General features: G+C 44.4%; 1 protein-coding gene across 2 annotated transcripts in view; it reads left to right on the top strand.

The window, feature by feature from the left end:
* LOC144948869 (transcriptional coactivator YAP1-like) overlaps positions 1-9229 on the top strand; it is a 64224-nt gene extending 54995 nt beyond the window's left edge. For both annotated transcript variants that reach the window (XM_078878566.1, XM_078878565.1), the window contains one exon: positions 159-9229. In XM_078878566.1, coding sequence (XP_078734692.1) covers positions 159-346 — 188 coding nt within the window. In that variant the 3' untranslated portion in view covers positions 347-9229. The remainder of the gene's footprint in view (positions 1-158) is intronic.
* The last annotated feature ends 7608 nt before the right edge of the window (positions 9230-16837 follow it).

The raw sequence follows: 16837 nt of genomic DNA, 5'->3' as shown, positions 1-16837 counted from the left end.
GTGGGGCCTTCCGACCAACTTATCCCAAGCCCGAACGTCATGTGATGCGCGGCGTTGCGCGCGTACCGGTGTCGGGAGAGCCGAGGGGGGTCGGGCGCACGCCGACCTACGAGCCGAAGCAATCACCGGAGCTGCATCTTTGCCCTTCCGTTTCCCAGGTGCCCATTCGGGCCCAGGCCTGGTCTTCCCGGACCTGCTGGAGCCCGAGTCGATGGCGATGGACAGCGACGAGCTGGTGGCGAGCCTGAGCGACTCCCTCGTGCCCGAGATCCTGGGCGACGTCGAGGCCGTCCTGGGATCGGTGGCTTCCCACGGCAACCGAGACAGCCTCATCACCTGGCTGTGACGGTGACGGTGAGAGGAGACAGCCCCATCACCTGGCTGTGACGGTGACGGTGAGAGGAGACAGCCCCATCACCTGGCTGTGACGGTGACGGTGAGGGGAGACAGCCTCATCACCTGCCTGTGACGGTGACGGTGCTAGGAGACGCAAACCGCCGAGCGACGGTGATAACAAAAACAAAGAGCTCTACCTTGTGGTTATTTTGTCGGGGGTTTGTGGCCTGCCAGAAGATAAAGATGAAGAACCCTGCTCCAAACCAACAACAACAACAAACTAAATTGGTGGGGACAACACACGTGTTTGTGTGTGTGAGCACAAGGGGTAAAAAAAAAATTGTTCTGGATGTTGATTCGATTCTGAGGCGTGTGCGTGCCAGATCTGAAAGTGACTGCAAACCTTTAGCAATGGAATTGAAACGTCGTTTTTTCTTTGTCAACCACCGTTAACGGATATGCATGCGTTGCTTTTGACGGGGACTTCATAAGCCACCCACTATAAACGAAACAAACAACAGAGGGACAACCATCCGGGAGGTTTTTATTCGTCCTCTACGTGTTCAGGCAGCAAGTAAACATTAATCGATTCTTACGCTCACGAAGCATGCATGAAATAATGCTCGTAGGTGCACATTATTCCAATTTTATAAAAAAAAATTATATGGCAAACGTTGCCTGTTACTGAATCGCCCGGAGTTCGTTTAGTCTCATGACTAAACGGAAGATAAGCAGGTGTTGGGCCTGGATGATGCTCGGATGGGTGACCACCACGCATCAAACACGTGTTGTGAGCAGGTGGCAATATATCGTTGTGGTGTACTTCTATGCCACTCTGTCTATGCTCCCAGCCCTCTGGCCAGCACGAAGTAAGGTCAAGTAACTCCCACGACTTCCACGGCATGGGGAGACCATGCACACGGACGCACGGCATTTGCTAATGCCACCTTTAGGCTGATGGGGCGAACAAGGGTTTTGTGAAGAGAGCGAGGGCAGAACGAAGGTGAAGCGGTACGAACGAGGAAGTGTCAAGGATGCGACAAGAACAGCAGCGAATGATTCTCGTAAGCTCGTAAGGAACAGCAACCCCCCCCCCCCCAACATACGACGACCGTAAATTTCGATTTAAAGATTTCGTGACTGCAGGGATTCATCTTCTTGGTTCTTTCGGTATTTTATTACTTCCCTTCTACGTGACTTTACCGAAAGAACCAAGAAGATACGACGACCGTGTTGGTGAAATCTCGGAGGATGGTGAAGTTCAAGGGTTACGTGCCGACAACATAAAATGTAATGGAGATCGTGGCCGTTGCGGTTGTATACATGTTGCCAGAGGAGTGTCAAACTATCGTTGTAAGTGCATTATACATGGCGATCCGTTTATAGATACCCTATCAATATAATAGGAAGACTTTACTGAGAAAACAGCATTCTATTCGAAGGCCTCTCTGTGCATTCCACCAATTACATCGCAGATAATAATAATAGATAATAAGGAAACATTTTAACACTCTGCTTAAGACACTATGTCCAATATAGCCACTGTGATTTGCTTACGAACCTATGTCAGTGGAGCTATGTGAGTGGGGCTATGTCACGGGACTATGTCAGGCGAACGTGTGGGCTAAGCCAATTGTTCCTCCTCGACCAATCCGACACACAGACGTCGCTTGTAACCAATCACGTCTGGCACGAGACCAGGTTGAATAGACATCAGTGGGGTCTCTATGAATGGATCACCCTGTGATTATAATTGCAGTAAGCCTGTCCAACAGCCATACTCCGGCTTTCTCACTGACCTTACGACCTGTTGTGCTTGACACTTACGTGTGGTGATAGGGAAAGTTAACAGGCAGGGTATAAGAGCTAGCGCTATACATACGCGTGTGTGTGTGTAAGTTGTCAGCGGTTATTAGCGCGCTGCGCTACGAACCCGGCAACGCGAGTCCGATGCCTGCTCATGACCAACACTGGTGACGATGATCTGAACCTCTCCTAGATGGACTCAAATGAGTGCCTGGTGCGGTGTGTAATAAACATCGCCACTGGGGAGACAAATTCGGCCAGGCGTGGTGCTGGCCACGCACCCCCTCGTGTGCTGTGCCGGCCGTCATAGGTGCTCGCTAAATGCATTCGCCCCAAAAGTCTGTGAAGGCTATACGAGGGAGTGTTGTGTGTTGTGTAAGCCGGCGCTGGATTTGAATGAGGCTACACGTGTTTGGCTTTCTCAGAATCCTGCATTTTAAATCCATGAGCAATCCATATTCATTTAACATTGATCATTTGTGTAATCCTCAGAGAAGTACAAAGCAAGGCAGCAGAGTAGCAATACAGACCTGTATATGTTTTACTTGAATTAGATGCCTTAGAACTGCTGTGCTTTATTACCGTAATTTATATCATCTTTATCTTCATTATATCCATCGTGACAGTCAACATCATTCTCATCCCTTGGATGAAAATTCAATACATCGCTTACGGTAGTGCATAAGTGGCAATGATTACCACGGAAAGTATCGGTGAATCCAAAGACTACGTTTCTTGCGGGGTTCTGCTTTGCGATGGTTGGTCAATTCCCTTTGTTAGAGTCCTACTACGGCGTCCGTGGTTGTGCCGTATCGCTCTCTCGGGTTTGCACTGCGCGCGTTTTGTCCGCCACAATATCCGACGTCCCTCTGCACGTGCTGGGAGCTTTTCAGGTTCCTTAAGAAGGTCCCAGAACGTGGGGCAAAACGGCGGACGTCGTGCCCCGGACAACACGCTGTACAAGATGGATGGTGTGTGCGTTAAATAAGGAGATTGAGACGTTATATGCCTTTTTGAATAACTGCTTTTCATTGCATTTTTAAACACATTTTCTCAAACTATATTTGACGAATATTTTTGCGGTGCATTCACGGCGCGGCAACATTAACGCACGCACACTCTTTTGTTGTTTGTAATATCATCCGCCTTATTTTTTAAACCTTCCATTACATTGACACGTAAATGCAGAACCGTGGACGGAGGCTGTGCCGTTAGTAAAGCCACGGCAACCCTTCTGCCATATCACATCTGGACAGAATATCAAAGCGCCTGCTGAGCCGCAGCGTGGCAACATCGCCACGATTTGGTGTCGGCGGACCATTTCGCATTGTCCGTGGCGTGCGCCGTCCTCTCCGGAGGACATCGGCGATGTGAATACGAAAAAGTCGCACGACCGCCCAAGGGTCACCGATCAGAAAGCCAGCGTGGCGTAATTTGCGGGTTGATCCGCCGTGTCGATTCATCGCCGATCGAGCCACGGATCGAGTAATGACATGACACTAGCCCCCCCACCCACCCACCCCCCTTCATTTGATTGACTAACATCACAGTTCACTTTTTGTTGTTACCACAGCGCCGTATTTTTTTCTGTACGACATAAGGGAACCCGCATTGGCAGCGTCGTTGAAGGCCGCACATACGACCGCGGTTAAGGCGCACTCGGCCTCAACGGCAAAGGCGCAGCCCTGCAATTGCTTGCTCTCGCCACCGCTGGGGAAAAGGATCTCCACTAAACCACCCCACCCCCTCCCCCGCGCCTTTAGAGGGCATTTGGCCTACTCTTCCACGTTGGCCAGACTTCTTTAAAGAGTTGGGAGTACCCACCATAAACGGTCGGCCTGCACGGTTACAAAGTGCACAATTCATTGCATGCCTGCTTCGCGTATGGTAGGTTTTATATATATTAGATGGAAAAGATGAGTATCTGTAAAATAATGATTTGTTCCATGAGCCTATTTATTGGCTTTTTGGATAAATATTATCCCAGCAGCATTTGTTTAAGCGGGCAAAGTCAACAAGTAGCTGCTTAGAATCATCGACGAAGAGAGCCCACAGGCTGAGAGAGCGAATCTTCATTGTATGTTGTTGAAATGATATAAATGTCATGATGGTTGCACATTATGGTGTTGAATATTTTTGGGATTCACTCATGAATATGTACACGTAACAAAAGCATCCTTTGTGTTAAATTAATATAAAAAAGTGCAAAATACAGGTATACATTTTAAAAGATCAAACTGACAACACTTTAAAATGTATTTTCTTTATTCGTCGGATTATTATTTAAACCAATTTATTGTTTTCACGCATTTTTAATCCACGAACACAAAAAACTAAAAACGTCGGTCGAGTGTAAAGGATAATACGATACTTTTATTGAGTGGAATAGATTTCTATTTTATGTTATATATAAACATGATTAGTATACTATACCCACACACGTATTTACACTCTCACACACATAAACACATACGTACACACAGGCGTAGAAAATATTAGATGTTTTGTTATTTTTATCCTTGTTGACTGGTTGGTCAGAGAAGACGCAGAGGTGCTGGGAATAACTAAGAACATACAGAGTAACTGTGCCAAATGAACATTAATTTTATGACTGTTACATTGATGATCAAAAGTCAAAGCGCCTCGTTAGGCACACGAGCCCGAGTTGGTTTTCATCTCTGTTGGCAGCCTTCGCTGAAATTCCACATTTCTACGGTGGGTGCCAAGTCATTCGTGAGAACAATCACTGCCGACTTCCCACAAAAGTGGCACTCAAATTTAATTGACTCCAGAGGAATGATGGTTATGGGCTGAGAATTGAACTCGAACAACCACAGGGCCACCTGCCCAGCTGTATCGGAAAATTGCTCTTAAAATGCAATTGCCTCTACGTTTATATACATTTGTAGCAACAAAAAAACCATGGTGCTAGGCATTGATAGCTTGCAATCTAGTTCTGTCAATCAGAGATGCTGAAAAAAAAGTCGCTGTCACCATCTTTACTCTCTGTTAGGGTTGCCACCTCTGAGGTACGGACACTTGGGATGTATCGTGGGAATATGACTATCTCGCGATGTATCGTATGTAGTTTGTATGTTGAACTTCTTTAGTACCGTACGTAGCCAGCCATGCTCATCAGATGTGCGTGGGGAAGGACAACAAACTAAACACAAAAAACGGTTGTAAAGAAATTAGTTTTCAATATCGTTTTAAAAGTGTCATAGCTCCAGTGGCTTCCTTATATGGGAAAGAAGATCGTTCCAGACGATCCTGGGATGAACCCAGAACACGTGGCGGACCCTCCTCGCTAACGGGGAGATTTGGTCTCAGGAGTTTTGGGAATTATATATGTTACCACGTACGTGATAATCAGAGTTTCATCATGAGCTGATATGGATTTTTTTTTTGTATCGATGCCAAATTTTTTGCATATTCTTTTTTACTGACCGTGGTTTGATGACGATTTAATACAAAGCATTGTGCGACGAGTTATAATGCATCGTTTAAATTAATGAAAAGCAAACAGCTGATATAGCATTCTGTGTACCCTATTTTCCCATAATGCTTTAACAAAAATGTGTTGGTATGATTTGCAGTTGTATGAGCATATGAACCAAGAATATATGAGCATCTGGTGCCCAGAAATTGTTTTATTTACATGCAGAACACTTAGAAATTTGTGTATTCAAAAGTATTCTGATCAAAGCTTTGCTGATGGATTTGTCGTGGTGAGTCAGTTTTGTTTTGAGTTGTACTTAAAAAAAAGCTTTGCTTTGAAAGAAAGTATTACTACCGAGATCTGCATGATTTCACATTACTCGTGGGGTGATCATTGTTCAAACATATTCTGTTCATTGATGGGAAAATTAGAGAACATGTATGACAGCTTGAGTTTTCCAACTCAGCTTGATGTGTTGTTATGTTAAAAAAAATATATCCATTTTAAAAAAAGTTTTTAATGAAAGTAATTTATTTTTTACAAAACTTCCGTTCACAAGCCAGTTTTAATGCCTCATGTCCTATGTGTGATGAACTAGGCGAACACCACAACGCAAAACGAAGTGATGTTTGGTCAAAATAAGTGCCTAAACGGTTAATACATATGCAAGGCATGTCTTCAGATGCATGCGAGCTCGTTGAAATCGATCATGAATGTCACGTGTGTACGGTAAAGGTGCAGCCCTGCAATTTCCCGCTCACACCACTGCTGACGGAAGGGCGTCCAATAGAGGGAGCTCTAGAGAAGCGCTCTTCAAAGGGTACTTTGGTTTCCTCTTCCACACTGGCGAGACGTTTAGGAACAGGCAGGAGTAGCCACACTTTGCTCTACCGATCGACTAACGTGAACTCAGTTATAACGCTGGGCGGATAGAGGCGGTGGAGGGGATTTAAAAAAACGTGTTTTAACTGCCGCTCCCGGAGAACGAACCGGCGAGCTCTGGATTGTAAGTCCAGTTTGCTCACCGTCACACCGTCGGACGCATCCGTGGCGTAATGATTCGGCGCGTGTCGCCCAAAAAATGTTGCTGTGCCTTTCTTTTTGTAACCCTCCCACAAACCCAAAGAGAAATATATCTTCGTAGTAACTAGTCCGTTTGTACAAGGTGGATCTGACCTTTAAGATTGAGGCTTTGTTTTTATATACAAAAAAAGGCATGAAGATCACGTTCATGGAGATGCATGCTTCGAGTTACATTTAGAGACATTAAATTGGAATAAGTGGAATTCGAAAGCATGCGCAGATATGTGTATGCACGTCTAGCTTCTTTCGCACCGTACGTAACCAAAACGGTGCTAATTAGCCAACCGTGCAAATAACGTCATCCAAACTGTTGCGAAAGTAAGGTCTCGAGCAGAGCGCATCGCTAGAAGGGATTGCTAGCCAATGGCAAGATGTCACGAGTGGCAGCAAAGAAATTGAATGTATGTGAGAGGACAGTCACCGAGGAGATGGAGCTATGAAGTCGGCCCGTATGCAGGTGACAGGTGAATTAGCGCATAGCAGGTTGAGGAGATATGGTGGGGGCTTTGGGAAGCGTGGTTTGATGGTGGTCGTTGATAATGTACGTTATGCGATCTGTTCGTTTTGAAACTGTCTTCCATTAAAGCAGTCGAGAACGTCTCGGGACAGCGCCTGTCTTTAGCGAGGGAGATCTGTGGGGGGAAAATAGCAGTGATGAACATAACTTTCACTTGAACTTCTTTCGCACCGTACGTAGCCAACAGCGCTAATCGGAGGTGCATAATCACGGGGTGAGCTAAGGGCACAAAGGCTATAAACATCGAGAAATAGTATGTGTGTTTCTTACTCTCTCAAAGTTAAAAGTTAATTTCTGCTCAACTGAGTAATCTCTCATTTGGTGACCTTGAGCCTGGGTGGAAATTCCACATTAATCATAGGATGAACACTGCCAACTACCTTCAAAGTGGTACTCATTTTATAGCCGACAGGAATAATGGGCTGAGTCATCCCCCCCCCACCAACTCCAATGAATCTGTGATTTCCAATCCAAGTGGAGTGCTGCAAGCTCACAGCGTCACCCTAGACATGCAGTCACGGAGAGAAGGACTCACGTGTTTCGTGGATTATGATAAAAAATAAAACCCAGATGAAAATCTGAAAATATGTTTTACTTGAAGGACATGCACAGATATGCTGCAGAAATTCCGAATGATCGAGGTATCGTCCCACGATAGAGGCACTTAATTTCTGTCAATACAATCAGGTTTTCAAAATTTGTTCCAACAACTGACCTCGCCTCTTTGATGATCTCCATAGTTTTGGCGCTTTCCCGTTCACTTTTTTTTCACGCTCTGAAGGGCTGTGCTGACTCCGATCAATGGTGACATCTAGAACTTCCTGAATTTTTTTTTTAATTCCTGGGACACATGACATTTGCTGCGATCGAAATACAAATATCTCTCATGCTGCATGGCTACTTTTTTCCAAAGAGCTCCCATTTATAAATTGCCAATTGTCAACCTCTGCGATGACGTCATGCTCCTTGCTATTTTTCCGTCAATCACGTTTGTGTTGGTTTATCTGATTTCTTTTCTCGTTCTTTTGTTTGGCTACTCAATCATCAATGTCTTTCCTCTTTCTAAACTTGCATAGTGTCAGATTGTGTGTCCTGGATTTGCATTTTAACCTCTCACTTTGAACGCACTATCCCATCATTATGGTAGTCACGCATTATTAAAAATGGTAACATCCATTTCATAGGTCTGTTCCTGTAGACCTTTGGATATGAAGGTATTCATTATTTCCGCGCCCTTGCTGGCTGCAAACTTATCATCAACACATCACTCATTTCAGACTCGGTCGCCTCTAATCACACGCGCGTGTGTGGCATTGTTCACCAAGATCATTGGGAATTTAATGCAGAAGCAAGGAGAGGTGCATGCCCGGAATGAATTGCAGGGGCAGAAAGAGGAGCACGTGGATCAGAGGACATAGGCAAGTGAGAGACATCGTGTTGACTGTTAACAGAAGCGGGCTTGGACAGGACGTGTCGTCGTTAGACGGGATGACGCGCCCGAAAATACGTCCACCGCGGAGACGGAATGATGAAATTAGCCAATGAGCAGGAAGCTGGGGTTGTTTTGTTGCATCCCGTGAGAGATGGCGATGGCTTGAGGAGCAGCTGATGGTTCACGTGCTGATGACAAATACCGCAGAGCTTTTCGTTATTAAATCAAAACCCGAAAAAATTGGATACTAAATTAAAAAAATATACAGAAAATAAATTGTAAAGAAAGTATGTGTATAACACTAAGGGCACATCACAATCACACACAAATTCCACGAGGAATTGAATATATAAATGAAAAGATGGGGATTAAAACTTTAATGATGAGATATTTGCAACTGAGACCGCATTTCAGACTTTTCTGCAAATGTACTCGTTATCAAATGAGACAACTTTAATCACACTTGGGAAATTAATAGTAATACAAATGAACAAGCGTGCGGCACTGACGATAGATATTCGTGTTCTATTTTGACTGCCCTGCATGTGTTAAAAGTATCAAGGCAGATCGACCCTGGGCTCCAATGTTAATTTACAACAACAAAAAACAACAAAAATGTTAGCGGGAATTAGAACCGCACACGCCGCTCGAAAATCTAAACGACTTCCACAATTACTATCGTAATTGAACCCGGTTCTGATTAGGCAGGTGCTGTGAAATGGCAAAGAAATGGGATGTATTGGGGGTTGGTGGATTGCTTGAGGATGCGACTGCTGCAGTGGTTGTTATGAATAATCCGAGCTTCCATGCATTGTATCTTAACAATGAATGTTACAAACGAATTCCAGTTGGACTCATCCATTGTGTTTACTCGTGCATATTTAAACTCATTGCTGTTACGGTCAACATTTGAGGTTTAAAAAGAAAAGAAAAATATATTTTGACTTATTTGTGGCCTTTTTTCTTTTATATTTTGGTAAATAAAAATACGTGTTTTATCACTCAAATATGGTATGCTCGTTGCTAGAATACTAACAACAACAAAAAAAACATGCCTCATTTTTTACACTTTGAAGAAATTATTTTTTAAAAAGTAGATTGTTTTTGTTGTTTATTTTACAACTACCGTTGTGCCTAAACGTTTTATTGATGTAACACGCATGGCTTAAGCTGTTTGTGTTTTTTTTTCAGCAGTCCAACTGAAACCGTGTTCATGGAATTTCGCATATCAATGCACTGTAATGTCATTTGTTCTTCCGTTATTTGCGTTTAAAACACTTCTTCTTTGTAAATCCTTGATTTAAAAACTGCAATTGCAGTTGCCTCATGTTGTTGTGTGTTCAGCTGCATAAAAAAAGCAAATAAACCGAATTGTTATTACACCAAAAGTGATTAAATTACGTGACTTTTATTCGATACTTGTGTGAATTATTGTTTCTGCACATTGGCAGTGCTTTATTAAAGGGAACTTATCGATTACTCATTGCCAGGCCACTTAACCCTTTCCCATTCCGATGACGTAGGCATCGCAATATAATCAGTACCGAGGCTCCCACAAGGCCATGCGGGAGGGCGTGTGGCACAGTTTGGCACCAGCTGTCCTCGAGTGCGGTCGTGTCGTTACAGTTTTCTGCGGTGAGTACAATGTCCTTAAAAAAAACGGCGCTGAGCCTCTCCAAATAAGATTAATGCTGACTGCTTGCACGTTCGGCGGTGAACGAGACCCCACCCGGCAGCTTGTAGACATCTCAGAACGGGAAAAGAGTAAAGCACAAATACAACGTCGCGTATCCCACTCGCTAGGGAACCGAGGAAGAGCAGGATAGTGAAACGGTCAAAGTTGTGCACATCGATTAAAATAAATCACGGTGACACCATGTGTAAATACTGCACTGGATGTGAGCGGTCAATTGGTCAGGGTGGATATGCGATGGTCAGAGATGAGACGGTCAGAGATGCGACGTTCAGATATATGATGGTCAAATATGTGACTGTCAGATAAGTTCAATTCGTTTTTAAAAATATATATTTATAAAATAAAATAAAATAAAAAATCACGACGTTTCGGAGGCAACACAAGTCTCCGTCATCAGGTGGGACCGTCACAGCTAGATTTACTAATTTACTCACTTGAGACAGTAAATTTAGCTGTGACGGTCCCACCTGATGACGGAGACTTGTGTTGCCTCCGAAACGTCGTGATTTTTGATTTTATTTTATTTTCATTCATTTTGATGTTTTACCTACGTGACTTTACCGGAAAAAACCTAAGAAGATGATTCCTTGCAGTCACGAAAGCTTCAAATCTAGAATTATATATTTATAGTGTCACAGGTGATCCCCGTTGAGGTTCAGTAACAGCATAGATGCCAAACACACGGCCAACCTATTAAGATAAGTAAAGTCACGTAGGTAAAAAAATCTAATAAAATAAATAAGTGATTTAATTGAGTTGTTTTCATTTATTTTATTTTTCACCTACGTGACTTTACCGAAAAAAACAAAGAGTATGAATCCTTGCAGTCACGAAAGCTTCAAATCTAGAAATGCGATAAGTAAATTGGGTCGAGTTGGCAGATGGCCAATTCTAAACGACAACTTTCTCAATATAAAGTCCTTTATCCACCGTCTCGGTCCAATTAAGAATCATCTCTTTTTCAATGCACACATACACTGCCACAATTAGTCTGTAAGTACTATTAATGTGTACATTTATGGCAAATCATTAGTGAGTATAGTTTGAGCTCCGTTTGTAATCGTTTGCTCTTCGTAATTATCACGATGTCAGAGAGGATTTTTTTTTATTATTACAGATACAACTTAACAGCAAATTACTTTTAATAATCATGTAATTACAATACCACCTGCCGAAACCTGCAGGAATGTAAATTTAACTGTTGCGTCTTGTAAACCCGCTCATTGCTGAGTACGCTAAACAAAGGGCTCATTGTGGTTAATGCAATTGTAATCATATGCTGGAATATATTATCGTATTGCAGAAACACAAACGCACGCGTAAAAACATTTCTTAGTGATGTGTGGTGGTGAGTGCCTCTGCATGCCCGTGGTATTATCTTAGCCTTCCACGCCAATTATTACTTTTCATCAGCGGCATAGAAGTCACCGTTTGTGAGAACATCATTAGCAGCAGTGGATTTCCGTCAGCGTCTCGAGTGCCTTGTTAAACGTTTCATATCCTGCAAAAGGTTTACGTTCATTTTGTTTATAAATCGGTGCGGAAACTATACGGCACTTCAATTACGTGTTACTGGAGTTCACGAACATTGTTATGATTGAACAAGAATCACCACAGTAATTAACACGATGTGTATCACCACCAGTCGTGTTCTGCAAACTCAAAATAATGTTATCCATTTCAACGTTTTATTTAGTTCTGCAAATTTTTGCACATAACATGAAAAAAAACATGACTAAAATAAACTAAAGTGCGCTGAAATAATCAAGGTTTCCGTGTTTGGCAAATGGTCTCAGCACAAAGGGAAGGGACTGAACATAGAATGATGGCCCCCAAAAACGATGAAACTGAAAATTGTTGAACTTGTAGTGTTGTAAAGGACGGACTTCTAAACTTCTTTATGGCACACACGGTTTATTATCTTAATACACAGTCCCTATCACACAAAGGAGGTATATGGTCCCCTCACCCGTTACTCTGAGGAGACACAGCCTTCGGACCTTGCAGGCTATCTAATCTCCCTGCTCTCCCAGCGTCCTCTGGCTGGACCTAGGGGATCTCTCCCCGACCACTGGTTACTCTGAGCCCGAGCCCTGATAAGGGCTGGAGGGCTTGGTCCAGGGTCCTAGATGTCTTCGGCCGACTTGGGTCTTCGTGTAGCAGAACTGGCCAAGAGCTCTCAGCGCTCTGGCTTTTATACCTGTTCGTGGCCGGGTTGTCCAATCCCCGGCCACCTTGTGGGACCTTCCGATTGGTCCTTCCCAATCTGGCGTTTGGATCCTACCTCACCCCATTTGACCCTGACCGTTTGATTGAGCGGGAAACCCTTGTTTACGATCCGCTCTCTCACAGTTTGCGAACAGCGAGTAGTTAACACCACTACAAACTCAACAATGTTGAACGTTACCAGGTAAGGCCTACTGAGCTACACAGCTCTTTTTCAGAAGCGACGTGGCCACAAATGATAGCTCAACGAAGTGGCTTATCATGTGGATATTTACCAGAGGTCACGGAGAAAAATCCACTCGACCACGGGAAGAGAGACACGCAAACTCCAAATATATAGCAGGCGTCAGGGTCCGGGATCGAACCCACGGACGCATGTATACCAGGCGAGGTAGTCAACATCTCGCCACCGAAGGGAGATGCCCTGGGTCCTCGTCATGCTGAATCTGGCCATGTACACACCCCAAATACAAAGATCCCCTGTATAGCCTTCAACAGACCGTTGGGGTAAGTGGTGTTAGCGAGCACCTATGAAAGCTGGCACGACACACGAGGGGGCGGGTGGCCAACACCACACCCGGCCGCCTTTGTCTCCCCAGTGGCGATATTTCCACACTACACTGGGTACTTATCTGAGGCTGAGTCGACCTAAGGGAGGACCAGCACCGGTTCAGATTATTCGTAACTTGTGTAGGCCGTGAGCGGGGATCGAACTCTGGTCGCCGGGTTCGTATCGCAGTGCACCAACCTCGACACAACCGCTCCCCACATACCCCCAAAACACACACACACATCTCTGTAACCCATACATTCCAGAAACATATGCATCCCCCAAACCCACACACAACCCAGAAACACACACATACACACCCAAGCATTTGAACAACCTTGGGAAATATGAAAAAAATTGTCATTGTTAATGTTGTCTTAACCGGTTGTTTTCCATCTCCTTGTGAAATCAAATTCTACTACTGTACTTCTTCTGGTAACTACACACACACATTCCCAGACACACACACATTCCCAGACACACACACATTCCCAGACACACACACATTCCCAGACACACACACATTCCCAGACACACACACATTCCCAGACACACACACATTCCCAGACACACACACATTCCCAGACACACACACATTCCCAGACACACACACATTCCCAGACACACACACATTCCCAGACACACACACATTCCCAGACACACACACATTCCCAGACACACACACATTCCCAGACACACACACATTCCCAGACACACACACATTCCCAGACACACACACATTCCCAGACACACACACATTCCCAGACACACACACATTCCCAGACACACACACATTCCCAGACACACACACACATAACCCATAATAACACATACCAGAAACATAGACATTCCAGAAATACACACACATCCTTATAAACAGACATCCCAGAAGCACAGACATCCAAACATTCATACACACCTCCAAAAAAATACACACATATCCCACAAATACGCACATTTCAGAAATGCACACATATGTTCCACAAATACTTAACCCAGAAACGAAAAGATTCCAGAGGGACACACACACACACGCATCTCTCCGAAAACATCGCCATCTCAAAAACACAGGCACACATGCAAAAGTGCACGCATATCCTATATATAAATGTACATATATACACACACCACACTTCCAAATTTGTATGACTATTCTGAATTGGATGTTGCCCACTGTGTAATGGACGTACATATTCTTGGTTCTTTCGGTAAAGTCACGTAGAAGGGAAATAATACAAATAATAAAAATAAAACATAATAAGATACAATTATCACGACGTTTCGGCCACAACACAAGCAGCCGTCCTCAGGTGTTCGACTCATTGCGTTGTGGCCGAAACGTCGTGATAATTTTATCTTATTATGTTTTATTTTTATTAATTTATTATTTCCCTTCTACGTGACTTTACCGAAAGAACCAATAAAATGAATCCATGCAGTCACAAAAGCTTTAAATATAAATTTAATGGACGTACAATCCAGAAGTTGCACGTTTCGATTAAATCTCCAGGCACGGCAGTCGAAATAATGGAACACATTTATTAAATCTCTTCGTCTAAGCAGCATACAAATTGGCGCACCACAGTCCATTGGGAGGTTGCGTGTGATGGGTTAAAGTGTGGGTACTCTCACATCTTCCAGGATGTATGTACAGCATGGAAGAATAGGCCACATACCATCTGCATGGGCTTTGGAGAGCTCCCTCTTCGTAGAGGACCTTCCACCAACAGTGACATGTGCAAGCATTTGCAGGGCTGCACCTTTACCTATTTACTCCAATAAATAAAAGCATGGCACTTTAAAGGAAATCTTCACACCAATGGAATGCCACTCGGCCTAATTTGAGAAAGAGGCGTTCTACTTCGCGAAGAGAATTTCTATTTGGGAGGGTCCTCGACTCCAATGTTTCCTCTCCTTGTCAATTGTCCAGCGCAAAACGCGATGGCGACAGAGGGGTTATGCAGAATCCGTCCGGCAAATTTCGACTCGAGGGAGGCTTAAATGTACTCACGAGACAATGTAAAATGTCTCTCAAAGTGTACAAGCCATCGCTGCTGGTTGGAATGACTTGAACATGCGCCACCGCTGTGGAATGTGTTTTTTTTTGCCCCATTTTTTGTATTCTTTTTTGTTAAAATTGCTAACACGTGTGTAGAGTTGCACACAAAACTGAAGAAGTATGTGTTGCGCGTGCTGTGTTCGTGACATGCCTTTGCTGTTATGTAGGAATATTTTATTTTAAACAAATGTATATTCCTCTTTAATGGAGTACTGCCATACCAGGACTTGCAGACCTGAAGCAGCTTGACTTTCGCCACAAAGTGCTTAACCCACAAATGAATCACAACACCATTCGCTGATCTCGTCAAGGAGCATAAACCATCACGCGAACTCCGGCCATCCTTGCAGCAGCAGCAGCAGCAGATTCTGGCTGGCTGTCTAACAAAGACGATCACCGCATCGCGCGCTTTCAGATGCGCTTTTGCTGCCGTCTGGAACGCTCTTTCTTCCGATGGTAGGAAGACCTTTCAAATCGTCCAGATTGAAAACTCATTTCTTTAGAACTGCCTTTTGTGTTTAGTTTACTGTCCTTCCCCCGCAACTCCGATTAGCGGGGTTGGCTAGGTACGGTGCGAAAGAAGTTAAACACGGTCACGTGGGCTATTTGACCATATATACTTCACCCATGCTGGTCAGGGTGGATTTGGTGAAGTAGAGAACCAGCATCCGTTCAAATACCGCTTGCCACTTTTGTTTGCCATTGTCGGGAATTGGCTCGGTTGATAGCAGTGCGCGAACCACTGCACCGCCATTCCACAGATGCCCTCCAATGTGCTGGTGTGCTTTGGATAGCCATCGAACAAGGACGGTCACCGCATCGCGCGCTTTCAGATGCGCTCTCGCGGCCGTCTGGAACGCTCTTCCTCCCGATATTAGGAAGCCACTGGAGTTATACACTTTCAAATCATCTAGATTGAAAACTCATTTCTTTAGAACTGTTTTACGTGTTTAGTTTGTTGTCCTTCCCCTCCGCACCTCCGACTTGCGCCGTTGGATACGTACGGTGCGAAAAGAAGAAGTTAAAATATCCATACCAACACTCCTTCACTGGATATTACCAAGAGGCAGCAAACAAGGGCCTGAATGTGCGGGTTCAAAAATAAAGAACGTGAAAATGTTCAGGACCAATAGAGAATGGATTTGGTCACTCGGCCTACCCAGCAACGGCTGTGATCTGATTTATTTTGGGCCGAGTGTCAGGTGGATGCCGGTGAATTTTCCAGCAGATTCACAACCCTGCTCTCTCGTAAACATGCTGCAACCCACCCATCTAGGCTCTGGAGTGCCATCGTGAAGTTTGATATTGAAATAATAGCAGGGCTGGGGAGGGGTGGGAGTGGTGTGTGATATTATGGGGGTAACGGTTGATTGGACTGGAAGAGGGACATCTGGAAATGCATTGCGTGCATGGATGATGGTTGGGGTTTTGATCATGCAGTCAAATGCATTAAAGTGACATCCACCGTCTGTCCTGCCTCTCTCTGGCCATATGTATGTTTGCCTCTGTGTTTGAATGTGTGTGCGTGCATGTGTGTGCGTGTGTGCGTGTATGCGTGTGACCTGCCACGTGCGATTAGTGTCACCTGGCACCTCCGATTCGCACGGTCGGCTACGTACAGTGCAAACGAAGTTCAACATACATACGTAGTGGTGGGTCTCAAAGTGCAGCTAGCAACTAACCTGGGACTAGC

Source organism: Lampetra fluviatilis, chromosome 51, assembly GCF_964198595.1.
Source record: "Lampetra fluviatilis chromosome 51, kcLamFluv1.1, whole genome shotgun sequence".
Taxonomy (NCBI): domain Eukaryota; kingdom Metazoa; phylum Chordata; class Hyperoartia; order Petromyzontiformes; family Petromyzontidae; genus Lampetra; species Lampetra fluviatilis.
Note: the sequence above shows the minus strand (reverse complement) of the source record. Positions and strands in the feature narration are given on the sequence as shown.